This window comes from Salminus brasiliensis, chromosome 11 (genome assembly GCF_030463535.1).
Source record: "Salminus brasiliensis chromosome 11, fSalBra1.hap2, whole genome shotgun sequence".
NCBI classification, from domain to species: Eukaryota; Metazoa; Chordata; class Actinopteri; order Characiformes; family Bryconidae; genus Salminus; species Salminus brasiliensis.
Window position 1 is genome coordinate 16,237,878 of NC_132888.1, and position 26,188 is coordinate 16,264,065.

At 40.5% G+C, this 26,188-nt stretch overlaps 1 protein-coding gene across 1 annotated transcript in view; it reads left to right on the forward strand.

Annotated features, from left to right (window-relative positions):
• The window catches only part of pitpnm3 (PITPNM family member 3), a 112,798-nt gene that overhangs the window by 34,547 nt on the left and 52,063 nt on the right, over positions 1-26,188 (forward strand). Inside the window, exons 3-5 of the mRNA XM_072691961.1 lie at positions 3,539-3,643; positions 23,214-23,284; positions 24,065-24,285. Coding sequence (XP_072548062.1) covers positions 3,539-3,643; positions 23,214-23,284; positions 24,065-24,285 — 397 coding nt within the window. The remainder of the gene's footprint in view (positions 1-3,538; positions 3,644-23,213; positions 23,285-24,064; positions 24,286-26,188) is intronic.

Genomic DNA, 26,188 nt, shown 5'->3' on the forward strand with positions numbered 1-26,188 from the left:
CTTGATGGCACGGTAACCACAACATAAATTTTTAAGGGATAAAGAGAGGTTGGAAAATGGTAATTCAGAGTCATTTTGGCTTTTTTGGTGCATAAACCCTTACCAATTATCATAAGTGGACCTCTGAGTAAAATGTAGACGACATGGCTCCTTGAGCGCTATTTAGTGTGCATACAGTACAAGCACATAATGCCTGTCATCTGCAGGAGAAACGCAGTTTCTGCAATTTTCTGGAGATCTCATTTTCTGAGTGATGTGACACTATAATATGTTTTGATGCACTGGGCACACTCCTGAAACGTATGCATAGTGTTGCTACAAAACTCTCCAATTTCAGATTACAGCAGCCTACGCTGTGCTAGAAATAAATGCAATAAATTCTAATATTGTTCTGCCCTACCCACCAGTGATTGCAAGAAGTTTCGTTGCTGTCTGCGAATATTTAAAGCATTGCGTGTGGGTGTTATTTTATCTTGTTCGGCTTTGTTTACTAGTAATTCATTTATACATGCATGTCCGTCCTGATTTTGCCACCGTATACCTTGCAAATCCTGTTAATGCCCAGGATGAGACATCGACAGCTTGTGCAAATGAGGCCCCACTATTGTTATTTTTTTGGGACTGCTATTGCTGATAGCAGTATGACATCATGACTAATGATGTACAGCTCTGTTCCCCGCCATGTTTCCTTATTAGGATTCAGCTCATCTTACATTTGTTTTGGTGATTGTCTTGATCCGTCTCACAGATTTTTTTTGGGGGGTTAGTTTTTACAAGGACACTCTTTAAGAAAGATAGTATTTGAAGAAAGAAGAGGTGTGTTCAGAAGTGTGTGGTGACAGGCTAGGTTTTAAAGCATTAGCTATTCATGTATTCATGGCTGTTCCGATGTATCATCTGTTGCAATCTAAAAGTGCAGCAAAAAAACAGAAAAAACACTAAAATAAAAGAAAGCACCAGCAGCATGCTATAATTTTCCCATCTCGACCCAGCACTTCTTCTGTTCCGCACCAGAGGAAGGACGCTTGACGTTTTTCTCCTGCTATATTTTTTACGCTCTCGTTGTTTAAAAAGGAATGATTGAATAAAAAATGGGTAATCGGGACATTCGCCTCCATGAGCTTATTAATTCCATGCCTTTTCAGGCATTCAACAGAGTGCTGAGGGGTGATAATGCGGATTTGTTGTACATTAATTGCTTTCATTCTGGGTGTTTCTTTGCGTTCCTCTGTTGCTGCTTTGTTTGTGTAGCTCAATACTTTAAATCCAGGGAGAACAGCCTCTACATCTGTAGATTTTCAGTATTTCCTTCTGAGAATTCATTCACCATGCTCTTGTTCCTCAAAGAGGCACTTGAAGAGCACAGGGAGAATTTCCATTATTGTAAAGCACACTATCATCTGCAAATCAAAAGTGTTGAAGGTGATGGTGATTGCTTGAAGGTTCTTCAGTCTGTAATTGAAGTCATGAGGATTCAGGCAACTGCTAATCACTGAGATCCTTTTGCTGTGTTCATTGTTCAGTATTAACTGTCTCTCTTCTCAGAGGAGAATCATGTGCAACCCCCCCTGCCCCTTAAAAGCCAACATTTCCGCATTTCTCAAACTAACCACTGGCAGTTGAAGTGAAGAACTTGGATTATTTGGTTAGAATGGCAACCATCAAGGGGTCTTGAAGTTGACATGTGGAAAGCTAAGCATAATAATCTGAGGTGACATGGACCAAATTGAATGGGGATCTACACTTGGGGGCTGATCATCAGTCGGTAGGTTTCTGGCCTTGTACAGGGAATTGTACTATTAGTACTATCTGTGGTAATCCACTGTATGCAGACTTCCAATTCCCTAATTCTCCTCCTTGTTCTTGCTGTGCTTTTGATTTGGGAAGGTCTGCAGCTAGCTAGCTTGGTAGGGGCACTGAAAAGCTGTCTCACCAGGCTTACCTTTATGTGTGGACAGCACCTGTTCTTTATTTATCCTCCTAGTTGCTTTTCTTTCCTTCAGGCACTAAGAACTCAGACAGCTCCTAGTTTTCCTCCTTTGTATTAAACGCATTTCACACCTCAGAAAAAACTGGATCTCTCTCTCTCTCTCTCTCTCCTCTTTCTTATTCTCCCTCTCTCATTTACTCTGACTTCTTTTCTCACCCATCCCCTCACATCTTGCACTTCCAGTTTTCCTCCCTTTCTCTCTCTCAGACACACTCTCTTCAGCTCTCACTTTTGCTCTCGCTCTCGCTCTTGCTCTCTCTCTCTCACACACCTTGCTGTAGGCCTCATTTTCTTGCTCTTTTACTCTATTTTATCTCATTAACTCTGCTTTTCTACTCTCACTCCCTCCCTATCACGCTCACTCTTTATTCCTTGATCTCTCATCCTTTCTCGCTCTTTCCCCTCTTGCTCTCTCACACTTTCATTCTCTCTCTCTCTCTCATTTTTCAGACACTCTCTTTCTTCAGCTCTTGCTTTCTCCTTTTCCCTCTCTCTCTCTCTCTCTCTCTCTCTCTCTCTCTCTCTCTCTCTCTCTCTCTCTCTCCTCTGGCTCATTCTCACTTTTATTCAGTATTTTTTCTCATACCCTTCTTTCTCTCTCTCGCTCTCGTTTTCCGCTCTCTCATCTTGCTCTAGATTCCCCCTCACTACATCTCCCACACTCTCGCTGTCTCTCACATATCTCTCACACACACACTCTCTCTCATCTTCCTCAAGCTCTTATTGTCTTGCTTTTTTTTTTAACTTTTTTTTCCTCTGGCCCATCTTGCGTCCTCTCTCACCCTTCTCTCCCTCTGTCTCCCCTGATCTCTCTCAAAGCTATACTAATCAGGTCCATTCTCTGCTAGATGACTCAATAGTTCACAGTATTTGAGTTATATCTGAAAAGCCTTCCTCTCTTAGCACACACTCATTGCAGCTCCCTGGAGGTGGCTCTGCCCGTGTTTCTTAGAGCATGTGCGCTTGTCCACCCGTGTCTGTACAAGCTCCAGATAGCGTGGAAGTGACAGGCTGGCGGACAGCATGAGGCAGAGGGTGGCCAAATGAGTGGAGAGTTTGATTGAGACGAGCAGGCCTGACGGAGGCCTGTCACACACACTTTTCCACCCTGGCGTCCAACAGACCAGGCAGTGACCATGCAGGACACTGTTACACACACATACACACTTGGGGGAAAGAAAAAAAAAACGACCCGGCAGTCATATCCATCCAATTCTCCAAGGCCATCTCCCAAGCGTCTGCAGAGCTCCTGACAATTCCAGTCATGCTCATCATTAGCTCATCACTGTGAAAGAGAATTCACTGAACATTAATGGCCTTTAATGCACTGCCTAATTCTGCGCTTGACTCTCGGAGCCGAGGCGAGTGCAGCACAAAAAAGGCTGGAGAGTGCTGTGATGCAGGAATGGATCAGTCAGAATGAACTCAGATGACATTTGCCTGATGATCCTGAAGATGAAGCGACTGGTCCTCTTTTGTCATTCATCCTGCTTTATTGCTGCCTCCCCTCACTGTGTGTTTTGGTGTGTGTGTGTGTTTTTCTTGCAGAGGTTCTGGAGGGAAAGACTGCTATGCTGCTGGGGATGAGTCAGTGGAACTCCAATGACCTGGTGGAGCAGATCGAAACCTTGGGCCAGATTGGTCAGACACAAGGTAAGAGCTAACAGAGATGAAATATTAGCTGGGTTTGTAATCAGAGATCAACAATCAAAAAACAACTTGAGTAGAAGTAGCAAAGAACTGCACTCTCAAGAACTGTACTCTCACACTCCACTGAAGTGGAACGTGGTACAGTGTCCAGCATCTGCCAGTATAGAAACGGAAGTGGCTCTTAGGCTCTTAGGCTCTTAGGCTCTGTTTCGTCACCTTTTCTGTGAACTTTTTGTATAAAATAAAATGCAACCTCTGTCGGAGGTGTGACCAATCACAAAGCAGCACAGATGATGTCATCAGTGTAACATAATGAAATGAAATATAATCTGGTAACCAAGGCTGTACTCTATTTAAGCTTTCTGTACCGTGCCTGAGCATGCTTGACCTCCAAAGCCCAGTTTGTTTGACTAGAGTGATTGCTCTTTGCCCACTTGATGAGATGGGATCGGACATAGTTGGACTTGGACACAGAACTCAAACATAATGTCAATATTAAGACTAATATTTGGGTTAATAACAGGTCTGACTGTCACCTAGTAGATGGTGAATAAAGCTGCAGATCCCCCCTCAACATCATCTACCTTTGTTAACATCTTCTACTGATTAACTGAAAATCTTTGCGTTGCGTAATCAATGAATCTATAAGGCATGTGACTGTGACGTGTGCCACTCAAAGGCCATCAGAAGAGGGGAGACAATCAAGCGCTGATGCGGTACAAGGCAATCTGACCTAGTGTGAGTATGCCCTAAAGGCCGGAGCTCACTGACCAAACAATTTAGGACAAACTCAGACTGTGATCATTTTAGACCCGTCTGGATGATTGGCTTCTGCTGCACACCGAATTTTGTCTCTGAGCGCACGTATCAGAGCGTGCGCTCAGATGCTAAAAACGTTCCTAATCGGAAAACAAAAACTGGAAAATTAAGACAAACCTGGTTTTATCTTCTTTACACGGTTTGCAGCACCACCAGCTTTTGAAAAAGCTTAGCTTCACCTCATCTAAGACGTCAAAACACCAGTCATGAGACTGTATCCCCCCAGGGATCCCCCCAATTCATGAAAATTTGTATTTTTATTTAATGTACTGTATCAGTATAGTTACTTTACCGCTACTCTAACCATACTTGCTTAGTATTTTGTTTAATAAAGGTTATTTGCAAACTTACTTTGCAAAATAAGTGATTAATAAAACAAACAAACAAACAAATAACAAAACATAAAACTCAAACTTAACTGTGACATTAAAGTCCTTAAATTACAGCACACTACACTATATTTATTGGAGGAAACCAGTAGTATAGGTTTCAGTGGGGGTGAGGGCGGTCAGACTGTAGCCTATATTCACAGCCTATTTTGTGACAAAACTGGCCCAAGCACCTTGTTTTATAACATGACTGCTATTACTGCTAAACTTCAGACACACAGAGCTGTCTGTGTGAATGTGTGCTCTCTTTGTGCTGATCCGATTTGTTCTTATAATGGCTCTCGTAAAGTTATGAGTCACAAGCTAAAGTGAGTACAGTGTGTCTGCTGGCTGACCTGCAGCTGGAAGCTATTTTAGTCCACTTTGTGTTGCTTTTGTGTATTAGAAAGATGATTTACATAATGTGTCCATTTTATTCGTTTGTTATCATAATTAATGTTTGACTTCAAAGGGCTCAGTGTGGATGCTAGGATTTGATTGTGCTTGAGAATATTTTTTCTTTTGTGTCTGCTCCTTGTGGCATCTCCTTGTGGACTCTCTGTGTTTCCTTGACAAAAGCATTATTAGAGAACTCTTTTTGATGTAGTGGAATGAGCTGACAGAGACCACATTCCTCTGAGGGAGTGTAAACAGCCTTTGCCCTGCTCTGATTAGTGAATGTAATAATGACTGATACAGGCTGACAAGGCCTTGGAACAAGAGACAACAAAACTGAGTAAAATGCAGAACATTAAAAAGGTTAAAAAGAAGTGCAAAGCCTGAGTGGTCCAGAGCAATTTAGTAAATTGAATTTTGATGGTCATCATACACCCACAGACTGCAGCGTTGTTAGCTTAAAGGTGTTAAATGCTGCTCTGGGATTCATCTCATAAGCAATACTTGATCATTTTTCAGTTCATAATTGTAGCTGAGTGGCTATGAAATTGTTGCCAGACCAGATTATGGATTTTTTTGAAAGGCCTGTTTAGTTAACTTTAAATAACAACAAGATTAGGTTGGGTTTGTTTCCTGAACAGGCATTTAACTTCGTTGGCGAATCTCCAAACTCCAAGTTATGTGTAGCTCTTCCCTGTACAGACTAGTGGGGTAATAATTAAGGCCTGCTGAAATGAGCATTTTATGGCTGAGACGGTCAGTTGATAAAAGATGCCTTCAGACCCTTTAGACTATCTATACATGTTCATATAGTTAACAAACTATCTGTTGATTCTTACCAGTGTTAGAGTTCGGATTAGGACCAGGGATTGGTTTATTCTTAGGGTTAGATTTACATTTTGGATTATGTAGGTTAATGTTAGAGTTAGCTGTAGGTTCAGGATTTGAGGAAATGAAAGTGAATGTAATCTTAAACTAAAAGAAAGCTAAGTATTTACGGAGCAGGTACAGTGTTACCGAAAATATTGGTCACCCTGATCTATAGGCACCAGAGCCACTCAGCCTGTTCAACCTCTCAGCTGTTCAACTGACCTTTTCTTGCTTTTTTGTTGATGTGCTGTGTGTGAGGATGTTTCAGCACTGGGCTGGGTGTGAGGTGCTGCAGTTCAGGCAGCCTTAAGCACAAGTGACAGAGAGTAACCAAGTCATCACAGAGCCATGGGTCAAGCTGCTCCCTCAGGACTGTCTCCTAACACCACAGATTGTAAACACATTCCCAATCCGGAAAAAACCCATGAGAACAGAACAGGGTTGTCACTACTCATTACAGTAGGTACAGTAGAGTACTCTGTCAGTTAATTTGATGGTTAATTGGGCATTGAAAACCTGTCCACAAAATATGGTGCCAGGGAATACATTTATTGAGTATTATAAGTTGTACAAAAATGTACAAAACAGTAGGTATGTGACAGAAAAGGCAGTTTTCTTTTTGCCTCGGAATGAAACATTGATTTTCCATGAAAAAAACATAATTAACTCTGCTTTAATTCACTGGACATTGTCACTGCGACAGCTCACAGGAACCACATAGCATAGCACTGTAACATGAACTGGGTACTGGATAGTGTTTGTGTCTGCTTGGCATGGTGTGTGATTAGCTAGCTGAAGAGATTATTGCCAGTAGCTGGGTTAGCTTTTTGCCTGGCATCCCCTCGTTTCACTGCCTCTACCTGCTTTGCATAGAACTCCCTTGGCTTCTCTGCTCAGGTATTGTCAATTCTTCCCATTGGCCCATCTCTGGTTCAGTGTTTGAGGTTCACTGAATGTCACTTCCATATACCATGGTAAATACAGTTTTTCATCATAGGGCACCTTCATCTAAGCAATAACAAACTATGTATAGGCTTTCAAAGATAGCAATATATATATAGTTCTGTAATATTTATTATATCATTCTAGTGTAGTTATAATAATATGATAACTCTGTTATATAATATAGGATGAAATGATTGCATAACTGCATCATATTGTCTGGAAAAAGCAGTGGGAGAGTTTAAAATATGCTTGATCATGTAAAATTACCAGCTAATCATTGTTGATTTTTTAAGCAAGGTAAATTTTAATTGAGTCATTTTAATTGAGTAATCGTGTCAGCACTGGAAAGGAATTACTGTTTGTGTACAGATGGTCTGATACAGTTCCTGCATGTGTCTGGGCTCATCATGGCTGCAAATGCAAGTCTGGGTAATATAATGATGAAAGGAAGCCTTTTGTCTCACACCACATGCCTTTTATAGGACTTGTTCAAACATGGTATTAACATTCACCTCCAGTGATCTGATTGATCTGAGTTGACAGAGAGTCTCTGCGTGTCTCTGATATGCCTTCAGTGTCTCGTGAACGAATTCCATGACAGGAGGAAAGGTATTCTGCACATTCGCTACATCTCTTGCTGCATTTGTAAAAATGCAGGTGTGAATAAAGGTGTGGATAAAGTACACCGGGAGTCTCCAGCCTTTCATTTCAGTTATTGTAGTTATTACAGTAAGTAGGATATAATATAGATTTTTATTAAGACAAGTACACATTGGCAAACTAAATTGGCAATCTTGGTTGTTGTAAAAACATACACAGTCCTATGGGAAAGAATCCTTTCATCAATCCATCTTCTTATCTGATTCTTTCTGGTCAGGGTTGCGGTGGGTCCGGAGCCTACCCAGAATTTATAGGCGCAAGGCAGGAATACCCCCTGGACAGGCTGCTGGTCCAGCACAACTTCTCTCAAACCAATGATATGACATTGTCAGTATAGGCTAAAACAGAGAGAGAGTGTATGCATCACTACATTGTATGTGTATAGCTTGCATAATTGGTTTACTTAAAGTACAATACATGCAAGGAAGTAGTCATGTTCCTTTGTTCAGAATTAAGGAAAGAGTCTTCTGTCTTGGCATGTTGGTGCAACTGGCATAAAATGTTTCTCTGAAAGATGCGCTTTGTCCTTACCCTCCTAGTTAGAAGCACTGCTAGTGTTAGGGAGCTACGAATGGGTGGGTTAATTGGCAAATTGTGAGAAAAGGGGAAAAACAGAAACTAGAACAGTTTGCCCTCCGGAAACTGTGAAAAAAGTGAACCAAAAAATATATATATAGAAAAGGAGGTCTTTACTGTCACCAAGTGATTCATCATTATACAGTTCATTGTGACTGTGTGTGAAGGAGATGGAAAAGGGTGGTAGATTTATTTGCCACAAGCATTTATTCACATTTTCACAATATTAATATTCAGTATACTGCTTAAAGAATGCCTTTAATATTGATATTTTCATGTGAGGACTGATTCTCACAGAATGTCAACATCAGAAGTATCAGTTTTTTAGTATCGATCCAACCATTCCTACACCCTTTCCATCCGTGTTCTTATTCAGTGCATCCCGGTTTCCACTGTGATTATTTATTCTGAATGCATTTCCTCACTTGCCTGTAGCATCAGAAACGGTTGACAGGCAGGACTGAGCACTAAAGACAGATTAAAGACTGTAGGTGTGCAGAGGTGCCAGATTAATTAGTCTGTCAAAGGTAGGGATCCTTACCTGGTGTGCTAAGGCAGACACTAATTAGGAAACGTTGGTGAAATGGCTCTAAAATGCCACTGGTGGGTGTTCCAATGATAGCAGCAAGAAGAGCTCAGATATGCAAAGCTGTGCTCGAGGGGCTGACGTTCAGTGCTTTGAAGCCTGCTCTTCTACACAATGCTGAAATCCATTGTATCTGCACCTGTTATATGTTCTTATAAGTTCAGGTTCTTTTCTTCCATTCACCTTTATGTAACAACAGCAGCTACAGTCATGTGAAAAAGTAGGACAATCTTTTTAAACATATGAACATTGGATCTTTATCAGGGCAACACTCGAGATTCATAGGTCCAAAACACATTATTCTTGGTTCCTGGTCTTTGTCTAGGTGTTCTCTGGCAAACTTAAAGTCTTGCCCTGATGTTTTGTTTTTTTTACAGCAGGAGCTCACCTCCCATTAAACTTGTCACTAGTCATCTGATGGTAGATGTTATATTTGCTATAACAGCTATGGCAAGAGCAGGATTGTTGGAGATGTCTTCACACATTTTTTGGGTCTTCTCTTGGACTGGACTTGAACTGGCAACTGGATGTGCAGACTGGAGCAACTGATTTCTAAGTGTTCTGTGATATTTTTAAACCTCTTCCCAGACTCATCTACATTTACAACCTTATTTCGCAGGTCTCAGAGAGTCTTTTGGCTCTCACCAAGGTGATGTCACTCACTTTACCAATCAAGCATAAACCAGATGAAATATCTGAGGTTAAATAAGACAGGCTCCTTCAAAATCACCTCTAAAGATATTCAAATCATCTGTACCTCATGTGCTGCATAAATTTGCTTGTGTCCTAATACTTTTGTCCATATACTGTATGTTAAAAAAGACAGGTTTTAGATTTGCAGGGGGTGTCCAACTTTCTCCTACATTATATTGGAGAATTGCTGCATTTTTGTGATTAGCTGGTGCTTCTACACATCTCAGGTAAAATCTATGAAGCCACTTACTCAGAATGAGAACCCGAGCTAACAGGAATGCTTATTTGGTGCCATATTGTTTGTTGTGGGAATTGCACCATATTACTAACAGGCAAAGCAACAGCAGATAGTGGAGGTGTTTCAGCTCTGTCATGGCTCACTCCCCTTCGTCTCTAAATGTGCAGCCTCCAGGGGCTCCACCGCAGACGTTTTATGATGCTGCTCTATGGCACATGTTTGAGGTGCTGTGTTCACTTGTTTACTCACTTTGTTAATTACTTTCCAATTAGCGCCGTCTCCTAATCGTCTTGATTACGCGTGGATTAGCATGGCGAATATGTACGCCCATGCGCTATTTTGATGAGCCATGACTGGATGTGTGTATTGTCAATAGGAGCACAATGGGAGCTTCCGGGTGGAATTGACAGAGCTATGTGTGAGAGAAGGAGCCTGGGTTCAGTTCCTCTGTAGGCCCTTTTCTCCACAGCTTGACTGTACTGATCTGGTGCCCACTGGCAAGAGCTTGTATATTCTGACTGCTGCTGGGCTGGCAACGCTAGTGCTGTAGAAGCTTGAAGAGGACCTAATAGAAGCCAGCCTCTCAATTTCTCTCTTCTTTCCCTATGTGTTGTTTTCTTTCTTTCTATTCTCTTTCTCTCTTTTTTTCTGTTGCTCCATTTTAAACGATTCATTCTCTTTTCTCTCTTTCTTTTATCTTTCCCTCACTGTTTATTTTCTTTTTCTTTGTTTTTTGCTTGATAGCTCTCTCGTCCTCTCCTCTTGTATCTCCATTTTTGCCATTTTAAGCTTTTTAACATAATGGGAATCTGGCAATGACTTTGAATAAAATCTATTTACATTGACTTTCATTGAAATTACAGAGGTCTGTAATTTTTATAATAGGTACACTTCAACTATGAGAGACAAAATGAGAAAAAAAAATCCAATTTTGAAAGAATTTATTTGTAAATTATGGTGGAAAATAAGTATTTGGTCAATAACAAAGGTTCAACTCAGTACTTTGTAACATAACCTTTGTTGGCAATTACACCTGGTCTTCACCAGGTTTGCACACACTGTAGCTGTTATTTTGGCCCATTCCTCCATGCAGATCTCCTCTAGAGCAGTTATGTTTTGGAAAAACAGCCCCATAGCATGATGTTTCCACCCCCATACTCCACAGAAGGTAGGGTGTTCTTGGGATGCTACTCAGCATTCTTCTTTGACGAGTTGAGTTTTTACCAAAAAATTTCTATTTTGGTTATATGACCACATGATATTCTTCCAGTCCTCTTCTGGATCATCCATATGCTCTCTGGCAAACTTCAGACGGGCCTGGACATGTACTGGCTTAAGCAGGGGGACATGCCTGGCACTGCAGGATTGGAGTCCCTCTTGGCGTAGTGTGTTACTGATGGTAGCCTTTATTATTTTGGTCCCAGCTCTCTGCAGGTCATTCATCAGGTCCCTCCGCGTGGGTTCTGGGATTTTTGTTCACCATTCTCAAGATCATTTTGACCCCACGGGATGAGATCTTGTGGGGGGCCCCAGATATATATACAGTATATATGGGGGTGGTTGACAATGTAAATTGAGTGTAGGATCATAGTTTTTACTGGGGATTATTAAGTCTCAGAGTAGTTAAGATTTCGTTGTTTAATATTGTGGACTAAACTGGGAGATATTTTCCTCTGCTCTAAACCTTTAACATTTTACTTTGGGTTTCCAAATGTTAATCACCTTGTCTGTGGCCCTATTAAAAATCCAAATTCTTTGTCGCTCTTGAGCAATCCAGGGCCTGATTAGGGCACAGGCTGGGGATGAATAAATTAGAATGGAAAACTAATTAGTCCAGAAGGCTTTTGTAGAAAGTTAAAGTTCCTTCCTCTGGTTGCTGATACTATCACACATTTTATCCGCTCTGCCCATCTAAGGGCTGCGGCTGGCAGGCTTTCAGGCCTGTTGGGCACACACACACACACACACACACACACACACACACACTCCTCATTTGTATTCTCTTGTACATCAGCTCTTGTCAAGTCACTTTTTACATACGCTGCTCAGAGGCACAATCTCCTTCACTTTCTAATTCCAATTTAATTACATTTTTTGTGCCTGTTTTCCCATTTTACACACACAGCGCCCTGAGAAAACCAAGACAAAGCAAGGTAGCACAGAAAAGATCAGTAAAAGGTGGAGGAAAGCAGCCATAATTAGTAAATGATTGATTTTAGTGGTTGAAAAGGCCTCTCCTTCACTGTATTTAATCTTGTATATTCCAGTGTGAGGATGGCGCTTATGGGATTTTTCACTGCGGACCGGACTAGGATGTAATGGAAATTGCAAAGCCACAGATAAGCTCACTGAACATGAACATGAACTCTTTTATGTGTCAGAACGGCAGAAAAAAATGATAAACAGTGTTTGGTAATATGGGCGTTGGTGCTTAAGGGTCATGGCTTCACTGGAAGAGGTATAAAGTATATTTGCTGAATTTAATGCTGTTGAGTGGAAAACTGGCATGTGCATTCGTGTTTATATATGATGAGAGTGTGAGTGTGTGAGGTGTGCACATACACACACACACACAAGCAGTGACAATGACAGGCCGCAGGCAAACGCACCCCAGGCCTGCAGTCAACAGCCCTGTGGGGAAACTGTCAAGACATGTCTGCTTACAAGACACACACTACCTGGGGCATTGAGCATCTGCAGCAATCACACCATTCCCTCTGTCTCTCCCTCTATCTCTGTCTCTCTCCTTTACCCTCTCTTGCGCTCACATATAGCCGAACCATAATTGTGATACTTGAAACGTGTGCTTTAAGGGTGTACCGATACACTCAGACCACATATAGATCGAACTCCTTATACTGGGTTCTCAAATCAATATTCATATGATATTTTGGACAGGATTTGAATATATAAATTGTGTTGCTGCATAGTTCACTAATGAGACTGAGAGGCAGGAGATTTTTAGCCATTTTTTGTTGACTTTAATTCATAAACAAACATAAAAAGAATAAGTGAATGTGAGAAAAATGATTGTTTATTAGGTCACAAAATTGATTTATTGAACTAGGAACCTGGCCGTTGATTTTTCACTTCTTCTCTACTGCCATGTATTCACCTAGTTGCTAACTAGTTATTATTAGATGACCATTTTTCTTCCAATGTGGTACTGCCCGTTCTTAACTATCATCTACAGTGCTTTCTGTCAAGGGGTGGATATATTAGGCACCAAGCAAACAATCCCTTTGTTAAAAGCAAGAAAAATGGACAAGCATAAGAATCGAAGCCACTTTGGTCAAGCTGTGATGACCAGTCGACTGGGTCAGAACATCTCTAAAACACCAGACAGGTCTTATGGAATGTTCCCGACATGCTGTTATCAGTTTCTACCAAAAGTGGTTCAAGGAAGGACCATCTGTGAACCAGCGATAGGGTGGTCTTGGGCACTTAAGCGGCATTGATGCGATCCATGGAGGCCCGACCTCCCAACTAACAGAACTTAAAGGATCTGCTGCTAACATCTTGGTGCCAGATACCACAGGATGCTTTCCCTGTGCTATCTGGCACCAAGATGTTAGCAGCAGATCCTTTAAGTTCTGTAAGTTAGGAGGTATTGTGGAGTCCATGCCTCGAATGCTCAGATCTGCTGTAGCGGCACAAGGGGGACCTACTCAATATTAGGCAGGTGGTGTTAATGTTATGGCTGATCAGTGCATGTACAGTTGTGATGGTGACACCATACCCACTGACACAGTGATTGTTTCAGATCTAGATATTGATTAACATCGAATGATATACCATAATACACCATTTTTGACTATATCGTTGAGCTCTTCTTTAAAATCTTACCACTGTGGTGAGTTTTTATGATTGTTATTCAGTGCATGTCTCTGTGTCAGTCTGACACTGTGCCCATCTGTGGCTATGGTAGCGGAACCTTCTCACCAGGTTTTGTGTGAGTGTGCGTTTCTGTGTTGGGCTGCTCTGCAGTAGTGTCAGTGGCAGGTGTATGAAGGGGAGGGGGGGTTGGAATCAGTTACCTTTAGCATGCAGGTTAAGTCCCAGCAGAGCTGAGTCATGCTATAGTATGGTCATGCCAGGTGTGAGAGCTGCCGAGCAGATGGTGGAAATTGTGAGGGTAGCCCTTTTATTCCAGAGGTCACACTGTGTGCTGATCTGTGGGCTGCATCGACTCCAGACATTACTGACTTACACTTTTTAAACATGCTGCTATCGGGAGCTGTTTATGTGGCTGAAGCTTTTAGCCTTGATGCCCTGGTTATGGGAGGATTGGCTGGATATATAGCCAAGTCAGAATTCTCATTAGAAATGCACCGATATTGCTAATACTGAAACTTCAAAGGTCCAGGTGATATTTTCTAACAAATTCATTGCACACTAAAGTAGGATTTCATAATAAGTAGGTGGAAACCCTTTTCTGGGAATAAAGTAGTTAATTTGAATTCAAATAGAATCAGTATTTTTACAGAAGGTCAAAGGCACCGGAATCTGTATTGACATGGGAAGTTTTCAGTCCGCAAAATGACTGACTGGCGTATTTGGACAGGACTAAAATGATTGAGAAACTCAGAAAATAATTATAATACCCTACCTCGTCATGTAAAACTAATCCCATCAGAATAGGGCTTTATCCTGCAAAACACAAGGTAATATACACAGTAATGTCTGATGTCTAATCAAACATTTTTCACAGGCTCTGAATGTTTGTGTTTCATTTATAACAGCCAACAATTGCACAAGACCATTGCAGTTGCATAATACTCTCCCACAGGGTGGCAAACAGAACTTCATCAGTAATGCCTATTAGACAATACTTGACTTTCAAAATCTCAGAATTCCTGTACTGGTCACACCACACAGTATTTTTATTGCTTGTGACCTGTTGTGGGTGCATGTAACAGTGTTCACACTACCGGTGTGCAAGCGGTTGCAGACAAGGCTTACAATCTAGATGATCTTTCATCTGGAGAGCATCTGTGACAAAGCATTACTGATGACAAAACCCCACTTACAGAAATGGCAGTTGGTATTGATCCATGTAGTGATTTGTCGAGTCAGAAGGTTTTGTCGCTGATTGAAAATTGAGGTTATGTAGTCTGCATCTGGCCTATCTGTAGGCCAGAGATGTGTGTTTGAGTCAGCAACTTAGACTTGAGGCCAGCAAATGTTCAGACTTGAGGCGTGAGTCAGCAGTCAGTCAACAGTCCCATTTGGACTCACAATTAAAGCAGCATTATGCAAGAATTGTTTTTCCTTGCTCATGGGCTCCCTCTGCCTTCAGGAAGTGTAGGGGTGGTGCTTTGACATGCTTTACATGTGATTATCTGGACAAGCTGAAAGATGCAGAACTGTCACTGAAAGTGAAAGAAGCAGGTGGCCTGACTCGGTAGAGTTATATCATTGGATTGTACAAGAATATGACTGATTATCGCAAGTGTTGTGCTGCCTGCATCACCAAGGTTACATGGTGTAGTAGCAGCATGTCAAGCCTAGAGTAGTAACGATATAGACAGTGTGCTTTCTTTTAGGACAGTCGAGCATTACAGTGATTTCAAAGCTGTTATGTTAAAGTAAAAATGCTGTAAATGAATAAAGTAAATGATGCTTTAAATGACTGATATGTCAAATTGGGCCAAAAAGAATTAAAAAAAGAAATTTAAGTATATTATAGGATTTACTAATAATTCACATAATTGATGAACCTTCATACATATTTTGCTTTAAATGCTTCAAATGTCAGTGAATGCACCGACAAGTTGTCAGATGTATTTTTTTAGCTGTGCTTCCAATAATAGACTGTTCGACCAGTTTAACCATTTTATCAGCAAATGATACACCAACTGGTCAGCATGTTTAAGATGCAAGTCATTAATTCTAGCTTAGTGAATAATCCCCTTGCGACATAATGGAGTGGGGTTTATAGCTTAGTCAAGCTTCCAGTACTCACAACCAATCAGACTTGTTCCACTCAGTTGAACCATGAAATTGTATCAGACCCAGACAATCTAACATGGCTGAAATCAAAGTGCTGGACCTCTAGCCAATATTTGACCACCAGAGGCTTGAGCGGGAATCTTTCTGTGATGTTTAACTGGTTCAAGGCAGTTATTAGCTCTGGTCAGGCCAATTGACTCCCTCGTTTAGATCAGTGAGAGCTGTAATTATGGTGGAGAATCAGGTTTATTTAAATTGATTGTGATGTGTGAGCACTGCACGGATGCACCAGTTCTCTGGCCAGCCAGTGATTATATCTCTCGCTTGATGCTTTGCTTCTCAGAGGTCATAAAGCACTCCCACATTTTTCTCACCTAAATGAAACCCCTGATCTTGTTTCCATCTCCTATTACAAATGCACAAACCAACATTGCTCTCCAATTTCTTACATGTATCTTGTTTGACTCTTGGATCGCCACGTGTGAATTAGAAAGATTGTAATCTTGTAAATATTAATTCAGTCTGATTGACACACACTTAATGAATTCTCTCTCTCTGTCTCTGTGGGCTAGTCCGTATTCTCCATCTGTTATTGTGCCATTTTGGAGGCATTTAACCTAGAATTTAGGAGATACAGGAATTTGTTGCGTTTTGTAGATTTTCTAAGTGAAACTGAGTTCACAAATCATCTACAGGGAACAAACCTGAATGTGTATAGAGCTCAATCCCTATTTTCAGTTTTTATATACCAGAGAAAAATAGAACATGACATATGCATTTAAACATTTCTCCATACACACACACACACACACACACTAGGGAAAAGTGAGCACACATGCCCGGAGCAGTGGGCAGCCCTGGCTGGTTCCCAGGGAGCACTTAGGGGTTAGGTGCCTTGCACAAGGGCACTTCAGGCCCCCACAGCTGCCCCAAACTTACCTTATGTTCACTTAGAAAATGATGTAAAAATAATTTTGCTAAAATAATGTTTTTGCAAAAGGGGTTAAAAACTAGCGTGGTAAACAGTTCAGTTCTCCTTTTCAACATAATCATTTTGCAGTGAAGTTCTCTTCTATAACTGTTATCTTTAGCTGTTAAGGTTCATTTACTCTGAGCTGGCAGAGAAGACAAACAATGTTGATCTTTTTCTGTGGAGAGATTTTTCAAATGCTTTTTAACAATATTTTGACATCACCTACCCTGGCTCCATTAGCTCATCTAACATGCTTCCCCCAGCACACAGCACATCCCTAAAACAGCAACACCTGTGTTAATCAGCATAGGTCATACAATGCTGGTCATACTGGCCACTCCCTGTGCTGTTTTGACCTCCTTCCCTCATTATTTGCTACAACAATGTGGAAAAGTTCTGTTTTGTCGACCGTGCATCTGGTAATTTACTGTCTCGTCACATAACCTCAGCATAACATTTCTGCCTTTAAATTCAGAACGTGGTGATTTATGTAGACAACATGTAACATGTTCTTACAGTTCTGAATGAGCTTCAGGTTGCGATTTAGAACGTTTAACTACAATTAAACTGCATGAATAAATCAATATGTATTGAATAGAACATTGGTACGTGCTTATTCTGTGGCATATACTTAGTATTATCATTTCATATTTAAGACCAGTAGACAGGTGCTTTAAATGTTTAAATGTTTTAATTGCTTTATTGCCTCATGAGAAGTCAGATGATGTTCAGATGATGACAAGTGTGCAGGAGTATCATTTTGGTGTGCAGGAGTCTCATATTTGTATTTTAATGCTAACCTTGGTGTCAGACTCAGAAAACCCTTTGTCTGTAAATTCTGATTTCTTCAATGTCAAGGATTTTTATTCTGACTTGCTATGCTATGAGGAAAGTGTGGGCTAAGTATTGCATCATAAAGAAGACCCCAAATGACCTTCATGGTGCAATTCAGAGCTTTACAAATATTGAAAAAATGCCATGGTTAGACCAGTTTCATGAAAACTATTAAAAAATGTATGCTTTTGAGTTCAAGGACAAAGGTTTAAACAGATGAAAAAACATAAAAACTAGTCTATACATGTTTTTTTCATTTTAAATAACTGTATAATATAATATTTATTTATATGCAGCCTAGGTGATAAAATTAATCATTATTTTAAAAAACTGAATTAAAACTATTATAAATGTTGTAAAATGAATAAATGAAAAACTTTGAAAATGCTTTGAAAATAAATGAATTTCAAAGCATCATTTACATAATCATTTTGAAAACCTGATTTGTCAGTAATCCATCAACATCAAAGTCAGTATTCTGGTGCCATAACAAACCTACTGGCCTTAGACAGGTCCTGAGCTAAACACACCCAGGACACAATGCTAATATTAGCTACTGGTGCCAGGCCTTGGCCTTGCATACAAGAAAACCTTGTGAACCCTGGAGGTAATTTTGACAACACATCTGTGTTCTCCGCCTCACATCCTTATCAGCTAAGCCTCTCTCCACAAATGTCTGCTACTCTTTTGCCCGAGTTGCTCTCTCCAGGATGCAGTCAAGGGCTGGTGGTCTGAGAGGGCTGTGGAGGGGAAAGAGTGCATAAGCAAAGGCCAGCAAAGCTGCCTGTTAACTTGTTACCTATCTAAAGGAAAGAGGCTGCACAACTGAAGGTTTTCATTGAATTTACGGACAAGTGGCATTCGAGAGCAGACCGGGAAGGCAGGCAGGATCAATACTTCATCTTTCCTTTAGCTCTGCACCCACACTGTCTTTTCACTGTCCTTTGCTTATGGCATATGGCTTCTCTACATGTCGTTGCCTTCACACCCTGTCCATGCAGCCGGCCTGTTTGTTTCTTTTTTGTTGTATTTGTTTGGTTTCTACAGATTTTTGTTTCTTCAAATTTTTAAACAAGTCCCTCATTTTTGCCACCACTATTGATCTATATGTACCTTTATTAAGTGTATTATGTATTACCAGTCTCTGGTATATACAATCATAGTGTCTAAGCATAGTGTCTAAGCATAGTGTCTAAGCTTAGAGATATTTTTAGCCTATTCAAACTAGCTGAGGTTATTTTTGAGTAAATAGTGAAGCACTCTTGTAAGTCGCTCTGGATAAGAGCATCTGCGAAATGCCGTAAATGTAAATCTACATACAACCACAGGTCAAACTGCTTTCATCCAGAGCTGATTGACCACAGCCTAAACATGCCTAAATGAACACGAATCTGTTATTGAAAAATCCTTTTATCTTGGTGGAACCAAGTGGACCAAATATTCTGAATGGTTTCAATTAATAATTAAGTCAGTCACAAATGCAGTTGTAGCCTATTGGGCACATTAGGAAGACTGACAAATGTCTACTGAAATATTGGAAGTTCCAATTCCAATATTGTAACAGCTAAAATGGTAACTATTTTTTAATGTAGCTTTTATTGTGTAGCTATTATTGTGTATTTATGACAATTAAACAATGTGATATAAAAGGTGGTAATAGTAAAACACTTGGATTTTAATTGAAATGAGAAAGGACATTCTTTGGTGCTACAGGTTATTATGGCTGTTTATTAGTATTGGTAAATCAGTAAAGGTTTACTCAATTCAGATTTTAAATTTTTATTCTATATATTTATTATATTATATTTATTTATATATAAATGAATGTTGTCACAAAGCAGCTTTAGAGATCTCTTTTAAGCATGCCAGGGGTGACAGTGGTAAAGAAAAACTCCTTCAGATCGAGGAAGAAACATTAATTAACATAGTCCATCCTAAAATTTAGGCCTACTTAAAGCCCCTCAACCACATAATTCCAAACACAGTGGATACCCATGTGTCCTCAGTCCACAGTGTCCTCTTTTTTGTAAACCAAAATGTAGTCTCCCTGGTTATTTTAGGAACAGACCCCTAGTCATCATAAAAAAAATCCTTTACCTGTAGGTAAAAAAAAAAAACATTAATTCATAACTGTTTTGTTTTTTCATAATAAAGAAACACCTTGAAGTTTGTTGAAGAAAGTTTCATATTTGACACTGGTATCAGAAATCCTCACCCTCATCCGACCTGGCTGAACGCATTTGCTTAGTGTTGCTCAACGTTTTTAGGAGTTTATGTGTTAATGCTGTACTGCTCATCCTGCACCACAGCTCTGCATTGAACTCCACGGAATACCAAGCACGGATACGTACAGTTAAGCCCAACACCGCCATGATGATTATAAGCATATATTGAAGGGCAAGTAATACTGGCAGCTGGTAACCAGAGGATTGGAGTGAATTGGGAACTCCAAGCCTGAGCATGAGCTCTCGTTCTCTCTTTCACACACACATACACACACACACACACACTCAAGTTCAGTAGACACAGGCAGCTTAGCAGGCAGCAATCTTAAGTGCCTTCTAGCAGCTGATTGACGCCCGCTCATTCTCTGCGGTGTTAAGCGCTGGAGAAAACAGCTCCGTTCCTCGGGTACTTTGCCCCAGCGCGTGCGGCAGTGAATAGGAGTCTGCAGCTGGGCTTCCACAGAGACCCTCCACATCAGGCAGGCAGGGTCGCTTTGAGTTGGAGCTCAGGCTTTCATTCAGCACAATCACTCCTCAGAGAGCCAGCGATTTGAAAATGAAAGCATATGCTATTTAAAGAGCCGCCGCAGCCTGCGCCTGTCTTTCTGATCTGCGCTCAGTTCGGGGTTGTCATGACACCCTCACCGTGGAACACACAGGCTTAGCTGTGGTCTGCAGTGCTTGACTAAGGGAATGAGGCATGGATGGATTAAAGCCAATCTGGTGTTTGATTGCCTAAGAGATTATGTTCGTTTTTTTAAATGTAATTACATTTGGCGACAGTCACTCATCATAAAGAACTGGATTTCTAACTGATGGAGGGACAAATATGTACAGAAACATAAACGCAGGTCACCCACAGGATTGTGTAGATTGTTCTGTGGGTAAAATCTATATTTTATATTCTAAAGATTGTTACACTTCCAAGAAAAAGAGCACCCTCAAGAAGCATTGCACATTATAATGAGTCTAGAAGTCTCTTTCTTTAACCATCTCCAGAAAACAACTTCAGCCTTCATTGCAAAAGGTAAAAAAAAAATATCCAAAAACCAGTGAGGTCAAGCTAAGAAAGACTAAAATACACTAGGAAAACTAGAATAACACAAAACTACTAGAGCAAGAAAAGGACAAGCAACTACTATAGTGCTGCTGAAAGCAAGGAACATACAAACAAGACTTATATAATGCAATAAACAAATGAAGTCATTGACTCGACAACACACACAACAGCAATGGTCAACAGGTCTACGTGCCATGGCAGAGCCAGGGCAAGAAGAGGGGAAGCCAGGGAATAGGTGGAGACAGGATAAAGGTCTATTTATATTTTAGTATAAATGGAGACAGGATAAAACTAAGCCAAAAAAGGAAGAGGTGGTGTTCTGTGGTGAGGTTTTACACCCCCTACCATCTTAATGTACCCCTAGACAGTGTTTACATTAGTTGTTGTTAATGTTTGTGGTTAGTTTGTTATTCAGACACAGTGTTGGAGATGTTGCATTTTATTGTACTGTACTGCTGTACTTGCTGTGAACATGCACATGGGTAAGGCCAAGCTGAGGTGAAATCAGGATGGGGTGGAGATAGGATAAGACTGAGCCAAGACAAGGTGGAGCTAAGAAATAAAAATATCTTACCTGCTTGGCAGGTAAAGCAAGGCCATCTTAACTCTTTTCGGGCCACTTTTTTGCTCACTCAAACTACTCCAGGAGGTCATGTCAAGTCAAATTTATTTGTATAGCGCTTTTTACAACTGTTGTTGTCACAAAGCAGCTTTACACAATCAGTAATTAGTAAAACACAGAAAAAAAGAAATAAGATAAAAAGACATGAAAAATCGAAGACCCCCAGTGAGCAGCTAACGGCAACAGTGGCAAGGAAAAACTTCCTTAAGAGCTAGAGGAAGAAACCTTGGGAGGAACCAAGACTCACAAGGTGGACCCGACCCATCCTCCTCTGATCAGAACTATTTAAACATTTATTGATAAAAATGACCAAACCATATATTCTGTTGAACTGCTCTGATCATAATTATAATATAATAATCATGGTGTAGTATAACTTAATATAGTCATGGCAGTGATGGTAAGAGTAATGAGAGTAATGATGGCTAATAGTGGTAATATTAATAGTGGCAGAAAGAGGCCATTTAGGTTTTAACATGGTCATTAAGCAGGTAGCAGTGGTAGGCTGGCGTCCATCTGCTTCACCATCCACAAACCTGAGTGATTGCGTGCAAGCCATATTTAGATGACGACAAATTGCAAGCCAGTTGCACATAGATAGAAATCTTGGTTCCACCCACAGTTTCTTGCTTTAGCTCTTAAAGGTAGCTTTTCTATCCACTGTCACCTCTGGCAATATAAATAAACCATGATGTGGATTCCATCACACCTCTTTACATGCAGATTTGGCCACATAAAATATCAGTGTACCATTGACAGAAGGTTGCAGGAGCATCTATTCCAAACCAAGAAATGAGACACCATCTTCACTGTGTGCCTTTTGGCACTCTTGCCTGCTGCCTACACTAATTGCTAAGGCTGCAGTAGCAGCTCTGTGCAGCGGTTGCCTGTGCAGTATGTTCTTTGCAACTCTGAGCCTTTTAGCAGCATGAAAGAATTTTGGTACTTTTCTTTTGGAGGCCTTTTTAATTTTGCACTGGCCTCTCCACCTTTGGGACGGACTGGCTTTTGTAGCTTAATGTACTAAATAACCTAAAACATTCCTTTTAGCCACTCTCACGGACAGACACCCCCTCTTCAATCAGCTTTTACTTTGTGATGGGAATGGAGCCCAGGACTGTCTTTGTCTGTGAAGGGTTTAGATCCAGCAGGGCAGTCAGAAGGTCTGTGAAAGTGGACATGAGTGCCATGCTAACACCCTGATTGGGAGACATCCAGGGGAAGAGCCATGGACACCGAACACTGGATGAGTTGGACAGAGTGAGAATGAGCCGAGAGCAGAGAATGAGCAAGTGAGGAAACTACAAATGAACAAATAGAGGGGGAGATGGTGAAGTGTAATGACTTTGGCTGGAGTCATCCCGTCAGTGCAGGCTGGATGGAGAAAGAGCAAGTACTTTCAGTCACTCGTCCTCCAGCTGCGGCTTTGTTGCGGCGAGATTTATTTACAGCTTGGGTCACTTTATTGTGGATGAAACCGCTGATAGGAGAATTAAGCCTTTGGCAGTAACAGTTTCCTACTTTTGTGCACTTTTGAATCAACTTCTTTTGAAATGTCAGAGGATAATAGCACGAGTTTTAATGCTGCATTCCTATTTGGTTTTCCGTCTTAGAAAAGCAAAATATGAAACTTTTTGGACAGTGGATGCAACTGTCTTTTACCAGTATGTCTGCTGGTTGCTGTGAAGTGTTCTTTCTAATGTCTCTCTCTTTTTTCTTCTCCCCTCCCCACCTCCCTCCCTGACATGTTGTCCAGAGAGCTTGTACCGAATTGGCCGGCCCAGGTGTGTCCCCCAGACCAGCATTGACTGCCCAGAAGATACTGAGGTAAAATAATCTCATGACTATTCAGTAATATAAGGAATTATTGTAAAGTATTGTAGCTGATGTTGCTATAAATCTAACCTGGATACAATTCATTTATCTTCTAGCCTTGTAGTCAGCACACAAAACCTTTATGCAACACTTTAGTTGCTCCATCAGCCAAGCTATATTTGGTGAAGTTTGCTTCTTAAGTTTCTGATCTGTAGCTATAAGGCTAATCCAGCTATCAAACAAGGAAAGAGTTTATAGCTGCCAAAGAATATTCCACATCCATTACAATGGGCAGAAACACATAACAATGCTGAACAAACTGTAGTAGTGGTCTTCTCTAATTGAATACAAATATGTTTGTACTTTTATCCAAAATTTGGTTTAAATGAGTAGTTTTTCATTCTATAAGTAAAGTACACTATATTGACAAAAGTACTAGGACACCTGCTCATTCATTGTTCTTTCTGATGTCAAGGGTATTGAGACAGAGTTGACCTTGCTTTTGTTGGAGTAACTGTCTGTTCTGTCAAGGGTAGGCTTTTTACTATATTTTAGAGCATTGCTGTGAGTATTTAATTGCCAGAGAGTCCTATTCCTTTGTCAGAACTTCTCTACAGAGGAGTTACAGACTAGACAAGCTGTGTGTGCATTTTCCACATCTGTCAGCAATGGGTGCAACTCAAAATAGCTGAATGCATTCATTAGAATACATGTACACAAACATTTGGACATATAGCATATCATCATTCTTTTTACTAATCTAATCTCATCCATTTGTCTCCTCTCTCTCAGACGAAGTGTCAGACTCAGGTTCTGGTGCTAGTGGTGCATGGAGGGAACATTCTGGACCCAGCAGGAGGTGACCCGGGGGCAAAGGCTGTGGACGTGAGCACTCTGGCCTCAGTAATGGAGAAGGTGGCGCAGGCACACTTCCAGGCTGCCACCCAACATGTGCTCATCAAACTGGTGCCCTGCCCTGCTGTATGCGCAGAAGCCTTCTCGCTGGTCTCCAAGTGAGTGACCCAAGCGCTATCTGGATAAACATTTTGTGGGGATATGTTTGTGAAGTAATGTAAGGTTACCATAAACCTTCTATAAGATTTATCACAGAGTCAGAGTAAATTCTGTATTGATGGTGCACCATAAAAAGTGAAAATGTAGGTTTGGATCCAAGTAACTTTCTCTTGAGAATTGCAGGCTACATTTCCATAAAAAGTAGGGCTGGGTGTTACTTCTTTTGTATCTCAGTAAATTACACTCTCAGCAGACACTTTTATCCAGGTCAACTAACAGTTATAGGCAAGTTCTGTCACATTGCTAAAACCAAACAAAATGAAACATTTTGCTGAAGGTTGAATACCGAATACTAAACACAGCAGATGCGTTTTTTTTACAGTTTTTTTCACCATTGCATAAATTACATAGCCTAAATGTATTTTGTCTTGCTTTTCAAAGAAAAACTATTATAAAACCACAATTTAGAAACATCTAAACGTTGTTAACATCCCAGCACATACCAACAAAGCACAATGTGACTTAAAATAATAAAAATGAATTTTCCCCCCAGTAAAAAATAAAATATGTCAATGACCTATAATAAATATGCCCCCCAAATAAAAATACAAGGTGAACATATTAATTAACATGAATAAATGATTTTTATTTGCCCTTTGAGTAGCAAAATAGACCTATAAATGTCTGCTGAAAAAATGTTACATAAATGATCTCTGTACCAATAATTAATAATACCAATAAAACAATTCAGCGGAAATGGCATACGGCCATTCTTGGGTCATTGTCTGACACTTTAAAATGTTTCCACGCAGTTGGCATGGTTGCTGCATTTACAAAGAGTGCTTCACTCCATGATGGTTGTGATTTATTTACAAGATCAAAAACATTTTAGTATAGATTGTGCTGTCAATTCACCTTTTCAGCGAATACCCCAAAAGTGCTTTTTTTGGTCCCCCTTTTTTTTGTTGGTTAAAGCAGGCTCGACGAACCAGATGCTCGTGGATGTAAACACTAGTCTTATGTGAAAAAGGGGTTTGTGATTTGGGGTCCAAATCAAAATCAGTGAGGTAATCTGATACATGTGAGAGGCAGGGACTTAGTTGGAGGTCAAAACCATAGGCAAACAGAATCAAAACAACAAAGCAAAAGGGCTAGGCAAAAAGCGAGAAAGCGGTAGACAGAAAAACAGGTAGAATACACCATAAGGCACAAATACAAGAACGCTCGGTATGCTAACACAAGCAATGGCAAAACTTTGCAAAGAAACAAACTTACAGAAAAGTTTAAATACAAAACAGAGAAATAGACACAGGTGAGGGTAGTTAGTATTTAGATGATGCCAGGCCGAGGGCATGTGACTGTTGCAGAAGCCCGGGAGAAACTTAGGACTATGCAGTTGAGCTGAATAATCTTGGTTGCCGAACGATGAATGCATTCCTATTTCTTAGCACCGTTGTGTGTTTCATTATGAGACGGTGGTATTTTCATAATGATATTTAGCACACTCTTGCTTGGAGGACAACTACCATGATATTCAGGAATATTAAGGTGAACATGCAGTATGATTATTATAATATGCAGAGTGTTGTCTGCTTTCACTTTTACTCCACTGCCATCAATACAAATCATGCTTTAAACCCCCTTTATTGACGGCAACAAACATGCATATGTTGACAAGCTGAAGTGAAAGGTTAACCAGCGTTACTCAGTTCTCGCGAGGTCTTGTGCAGCTCCACCAAAGTGCAATAGTTCAGTAGACTGAGTGAGAAGACAGGGATGCTGTTCTCTATATTTAGGATATGAAGGGATATTTACATAGCATATTAAATCATTTTATTGTATTAAAAAATATTGGACAGGACTCAAATTATAGGAATACTCTGGTAATTACATTACCACCAG